The sequence below is a fragment of the Coffea eugenioides genome, chromosome 3 (assembly GCF_003713205.1).
Source record: "Coffea eugenioides isolate CCC68of chromosome 3, Ceug_1.0, whole genome shotgun sequence".
Taxonomy (NCBI): domain Eukaryota; kingdom Viridiplantae; phylum Streptophyta; class Magnoliopsida; order Gentianales; family Rubiaceae; genus Coffea; species Coffea eugenioides.
Window position 1 is genome coordinate 9,711,853 of NC_040037.1, and position 6,952 is coordinate 9,718,804.

Genomic DNA, 6,952 nt, shown 5'->3' on the forward strand with positions numbered 1-6,952 from the left:
ATGATTGCATGCCTTTGAATTCCCATTCTTCATAATATCCATTTGTATTTTTCTTTACCTAAATAACTTCCTATGCTCTAGTTATTATTTTTCACAAATATTATCTAAATATACTTAGTTTATTTTTCGCTCTTCATAATATTCCATTCCATGTATATATCATTTCTAAAACATATACATGCATATTACTACAAACACAAATAACTAATTTTTTCCCCACATTTACAACCATTGCATACCATTTTCACATTGCATTTGTGGAAACGAGTGCTTACCTCTTCAAATTCGTTCTATCCCTTCTAATTTGCTCTCATTCAATTCAATTCCTCCACTTCTCTGCTTCTCCCACGTCCCTATCTATATCATATGTTTTTTTTTTCAAATTGTGTTGCAATATACAATGACTATGGGGTCTTACTCGGCTTTATTTCTCGGCCTACTGGAATGGGATACTGATAGATTGCAAGTTTACCATTTAGATTATAATTAATTTCCCCTATTACCTTATCAAATGTGGATTAATTGTCAGATTCTACTCACTTTTGATAATTTGTATTTATTGCAGGGAGTGGAATAAAATACCATAAAAGGTGTCAATTTGACGGTGCTTAACAGAAGAGTTTGAGATGTAACAGGAGACATGAGACCAATGGGAGACAAAATTGAAGATTGTTTCCTTATCTGATAAGGAAAATACGGCAGATCAATAGTAGTGGGATTCTTGCCTTTTGTTTGCTCCTTTAGCTGTATGGCAGGGAAATAAGGAGAAAAAGTAGCAGTCAATTCTTCAATTCTGACTCCTTTTTGGCTTTGGACAATTTCGTCTTTTAGTGGTCTGGAGTCCACGTATGTTAGACACTTAGATGGAAACAATTAAGTATCTTTTGACTTGGTGGTATTTCGTTGTTCTTCTTCTATCGTTTTTCATCTCAATTTCGATGACAATGGCCGCAACTAGTTCTACAGCTTTGTGTGAGTTTTTCTCATCGGGGATGAACTAAATTCCTTTTTCTAGTCAAGGAACAATAGAGCTTTGGTTCGTCTAAAAATTGTGAGATCGAATTAATTTTATCTATTCCTCTTATTTATTGGTATTTGCATATTCTCTGATTGCAGTGTTTATGATTATTTAATTAATTGATTATCTTGGATCCGGATGTCGAATTAATTTGGTAACTTATTGTCAATTAGAGTATTAAATCCGTAATTGTTTAATTGCCCTGAAATAGTGACAACTGGCATGATTGGATTTGTGTCAGGGGAATATGCAGGCTAATTTAAAATAACCCTGGTGGTGCATTATTTGGTAAGAATAGGGCTCCTCTAATACATAAGGCAATTAGGGAATTAAATCTTATGGGCATACCTAGAATCATTTCTCAATTAGAGCAGTGATTAACGGGCGTACCTTAATCATCGATACAGTAAGGAGGGGTTGACTATCATCGCTTGTTTGACAGTTATAACCTAGTTATTAGTAAATAATTGGAATTCCTTTGCATCGATGATCAATTAGGTGAACCATTGCTGAAGTTATTTCTTGGCTAGACCTTTAGTTATTATTAATCTGATCTTAGTAAATTGTCATTTAATTTTTAGTTAGCTATTTGTTTTTAGTTGAATTGCTTTAATTGTCATCTTTTATACAAAACACCCCCCGTGTTACTGTGAATTTCAAAAGAGACAAATATCCTCAGTCCCTGAGGAGACGACCTTACTTGCTCTTTATACAAATCAATAATTCCTTGTGAATAAGCAATCCCATTCTGGTATATCGGATTAAGCAAACTTTTCGGGAATAGGTTGAATCAAGTAACCCATTGCACATCTAGAGTCCCTACTCCAGTACTTAGAATTGGGTTTTGATTACTTTAATTGGCAACTAAATTTATTTTTATTATTACACAGGCATCGACAATTAGTCAGATACTAAGCATTTGCCCTCCTTTTCCCTTCTGGTTGGTGGCATTACTAACACAATTTTAATGCCTCCATTAATGTCTTAAACTACCATAGCGTTTCAAAGATCCCCTCTTTGTAGTCACATGTTGTTATGATCCATTTTGTAACTCCCAATATCAAATCACTATTTCGTGGACTGACGCTTGCTTTTGAACCATTCAGTGCATGTCTTGTCCTATTTACTTATACTTTACTTACAAATATTTATTTAAACGTGGGCCCCACAATTTCAAGCAACCGGTACTTACCCGTCGGCAACTTCTGTCATCAGATTCTATACAAACGCTCCTCGACTTCAATAATTTCTTATGCATCATCTTATCATTGGTTAGTCTTAACTTTACTACAACAATGTTAGAAAACTTCTTCACCATTTTGTAGAACTTACCGATTACAAAAAGGACAATAATTTTTCAATCAATTTAATGGGCTGCCCCACAAGAAGTCAAGTACACAAATGATAAGGCTTTGTTTGAAAGCAATTTTTCAATAAGTTGATTGTTTGGAAAGAAAAATTGCTACGTTTTTGTGAACATATTTTTAATTGCTTTTTATCTCACATATATTAAATCATTACAGTAATTTTTCTACAAAAAATTCAAAAAAATGCAATCCAAACAAAGCCAACAATTCAAAATTGACCACTTCCTAACAAATTTATAGCAGTAAGTCTCTATGTCCCTCGAAGCAATAAAATTTGTAAAAACCCCTATCCTACCACTTGTTCCATCTAACTTATATGTACACTTATATGAGCAAAGACTACAGGCTTTTTTTTTCTGCAACGGTAAATTTTGTATTGATTGGCAAAAGATGTACACTTATATGAGTAAAGGCTTAAGAAGTTCTATACAAAAGTGTTAGACATATTGAGGATTGATCCATTCCTCATCTTGAAATATGCCTAAGGCATAATCACTAATCATATCACATCTTTTATCTAATCCCCTATCTAGACAAAAAGAGCATTTCTGAAACAAAACTCTGAGGTTGTTAATATCATCAGCCAAAGTAGACATTTTGATATCCTTAGCCATCCCTGTCGTAATCACTTTCAGCAGTTATGGGTTGGGGATATGGACAGTAATTTTCTGCCATTGCTGATGTTTGGCCTTTATAATGGGCATCTTCATAGCTTCTACGATAGTCTGCAACTGATTCACTGTTTTCCTATCAATTAGTGCCCAGGCTGACACCACCTGATGGCTGAAGTTAGTTGCTAAAATCCCAGTACCAACACTATTGGTCTATTTCTGCACACTAGTTGATATTCTGATCTGCATTTCATCACTTCGTACCTCCACTGGTTCTACTTCCTCTCCATCTCTTTCAGCATCCTCAAGGATCATTGTCTCCTTACTCCAAGTTGAGGCTTGCTCTTGCCATTCCTATTGAGCCTTGTTAACTGTTTTCCAAGGATGCCTTCGTTTAGCATTGAACTTCCATTCATTTCTCCTTTTCCATATTTGCCAAAGGATATTCGTAGTAAGCTCTATCTACTCCCTGCCCTCTGTCCTACATGAGGCTTCCAGCATTGCAGTCCACCAAACTCTAAAATTCCCTGTTTGTTCAGTTAATCCATCCCACTGTATTGGGGCCATCTTCCATACCTCTTGAGCTCTGCTGCATTGAAAAAAACATATGTTCAATAGACTCATTGTGTTCTCCACAGCCATCACATATTGGATCTCCATGATGTGTTCTATTAAATACCAGACCATTAACTGGAAGCAGCCCATTTAGACTCCTCCAAATGAAGGTTTTATCTTGCTTTTGACTTTCAGCTTCCACAACCACTTCCATTGCTTTCCATTGGAGTTTGCTAAGCTCGTTTCTGCCTCATCAGCTTTTTTTCCTCTATGTTGAGTTGTTTCTCTACTCAATGCCTTGTATCCAGAATTGACCATATAGATGCCATTGCCACTATGTAACCAGTAATTATTGTCTTCCCTTCCTGAGATACTTATAGGAATATCTAGGATTTCGTTAGCATCCTTCCTGTTGAAGGCTCTAAGTACCAATGGTTTTCTCCATCTAAACCCACCGATCAGCACATCTACTCTTCTGATGTTGCAATTCTGAGGCATTGCAGATGTGACTTTTCCATCCTTATTTCCAGGGATCAGTTATCCTCCCAAATATTTGTAGCCTTGCCATTGCCTATCTTCTTTCTAGTTCCATTTTGTACAAAATCTCTCACATTCTTCATACTTTGCCAAATCCAGGAAGCACACTTTGGGACTTTGCACTTAAAGATTGAGTCCCTATGGAAGTACTTTGCCCTCAAGACCTTGCTGACTAATAGATTTGGTTTGGAAATTAGTCTCCAAACCTGTTTAGCCAGCAAGGCTTTGTTGAGGTTCTGCAAATCCTTGAATCCCAAACCTTCCTCTTTTTTCTCTTTAGCCAATCTCCCCTATGAGCACCATTGTAACTTATTTCTCCCATCATTTTCTCCCCACCAGTAGTTAGCAAAAATAGAGGTCACTTCTTTGCACAATTTGTTAGGGAGTTTAAAGTAGGACATTGTATAAACTGGCATTGCCATGGAAACTGCCTTCAATAATACTTCTTTCCCTCCTTGGCTGAGCAACTTGTTCTTCCAGCTATTCATTCTTCTACTGATACTGCCCTTAATGTAGCCAAATACTTGCTGCTTAGATCTTGTTATCACCATAGGGAGCCCCAGATATTTTCCTTGAGTAGTCACCTGAATTGTGCCTAGGCTTTGTGTCACTTCCCCTTTCCTCTGATGACTCACATTGCTACTGAAGAACACTGAGGACTTTTCCAGGTTGATAGATTGACCAGACCCCTTCTCATACTTCCTCAAAATTTGAATGAGTTCCCTGGCTTTCTCTCTTTCAGCTTTACAGAACATCAATGAATCATCAGTAAAAAATAAATGAGTCATGCTTGGTCCAATCCTTCTTATCTTCATCCCTGAGATCCTTTTATCTCCCTCAGCCTGCTTCAATAAATTGGAGAACCCTTTTGAACATAAAAGCAAAAAATAAGGTGACAGTGGGTCGCCTTGTCTTATTCCTCTTTCTGGAATTACAAACTCTTTTGGTACTCTATTAATATTGAAGAAGTATGTAACTGAGGAGAGGCAACTCCATATCCATTTCCTCCAGACTATACAGTAGCCGATCTTTTCCATCATGGCATTAAGAAATTTTTACTCTACTCTGTCGTAGGCCTTGGACATGTCCAGCTTCACAACCATAAAACCATTTTGTCCTTGTTTCTTATGTTTCATGTAATGCAAGAACTCATGAGACAAAATGACATTGTCAAGAATTTGCCTGCCTGGAATAAAAGCTGACTGATTTTTACTAATGCAATGGCTTAAAACATTCTTAAGTCTATTGTCCAATATTTTTTAAATCACTTTGTACACAACATTACAGAGACTAATTGGCCTATAGCTCTTCAAATAAGTAGGATTCTGAATTTTGGGAATGAGGGAAATGACAGTATGATTCCAAGACTTAAGCAAGTTGCTTGATTGGAAAAAATGCCTAATCACAGCAATTAAATCAGGTTTAACAACACGCTAGAATTTTTGAAAAAACAAGGGAGATATACCATCTTGACCTGGTGCCTTATTAGGATTCATGGAAAAAAGAGCTGATTTAATTTTCATCCCATCTACCTCTCTAGTTAACGTTGCATTCATCTCAGTAGTGATAGTAGGGGGTATACCATAAAGAATCTCTGCTATACCCTCACTCCCAGAGCTAGAGAAAAGGACTCTATAGTAGTCAGCTACTTCCTTTCCAAACTCCTCCTCACTTTTTGTCCAAGTCCCATCCTCCTTTTGAATGTTAAGCATTCTGTTTTTCCTTCTTCTTCCCTTCACACAAGCATGAAAAAATTTGGTGTTCTTATCCCCTTCTCTCAGCCAATCAATCCTTGCTTTCTGAGCCCAATACTGCTCTTCTTTAGAGTAAGCCTCTTTCAATTGTTTCTTCAAATCTACAATCTTATCCTTACCTCCTGAGTCCTTAGAGTCCTTGATCTCCTTAATCTGAAGCTTCACCTGAATGATTCTTAGCAAAGAGTTTCCTGTGAAGTTGTTTTTCCATTTGAGTAGAGCCACTCTGCAATTAGCAACCTGTCTTGTAATCCTATACATACTATTTCCTTCAACTGGTTGTTTCCAAGCTTGCTCAACCACTTGATTAATGTCTTCCCTTTTGAGCCATATCTTATTAAAGAAAAATCTTGACTTTCGTTTTTCTACTCTAGGCCAATTGTCTATAAGCAGCATGCTATGGTCTGATCCCAGAGTTTCCACATGTTCACATTTAGCTTTATCAAAATTTTGACACCAGCTTATGGTGCTCAGACCCCTGTCCAGTCTTTGCCTTATCTCCCCCTTATCTTCCCAATTGTTGCTCCATGTCTAGGGGTTACCAGTAAATCCTAGGTCCACAAGGCTGTTATGCTCAATAAAACTGTTAAAATCCTTGAAACTTCTATCATCCCTTGCTCTCCCTCCCCACTTCTCTTCATTAGACAGAATGTCATTGAAATCACCTGCTAATAGCCATTTATCACCCCACAATTGTTGTCTCACAGTCAAGACTTTCCACTGATGTTTTCTAATATTAGCATCACAGCTCATGTAAACACCAATAAACCACCACTCAGCTCATGTAAAGGCTACAGGCTTCACCTAGGAAGAATTAGCTGATTCACTATAATTGCTAACAACTGATTTAAAATTCGGATATAGCCGACCCTGATCCAAACCATTTTATTACGTGTCGGACCATAGTCTGAAATTACTAATTCCGATAAGAATCAGACTTGTTGGCTACTCTTACAAATAGATTACCATTAGTTATCAATGACAACAAGGGTATACTTGTCAACAAATATAATTCGATCATTTTGCAGTTTTTCAAACTGAACTTCTGTCATGTCAATTTTTTTTTGCAGTAAAACATCAAACAGAATATTTTGGGAGGGGGGGTTGGGG

General features: G+C 36.9%; 1 protein-coding gene across 1 annotated transcript; it reads right to left on the reverse strand.

Annotated features, from left to right (window-relative positions):
• Window positions 1-3,701: 3,701 nt before the first annotated feature.
• Window positions 3,702-6,595, reverse strand: LOC113765985. The gene is made up of 5 exons (XM_027310218.1): window positions 6,385-6,595; window positions 5,554-6,246; window positions 4,499-4,953; window positions 4,295-4,378; window positions 3,702-4,040 (listed from the first exon to the last, which is right to left on the reverse strand). The coding sequence occupies exons 1-5, from the start codon at window positions 6,593-6,595 to the stop codon at window positions 3,702-3,704; spliced, it is 1,782 nt and encodes a 593-aa protein (XP_027166019.1).
• Between the last annotated feature and the right edge of the window lie 357 nt (window positions 6,596-6,952).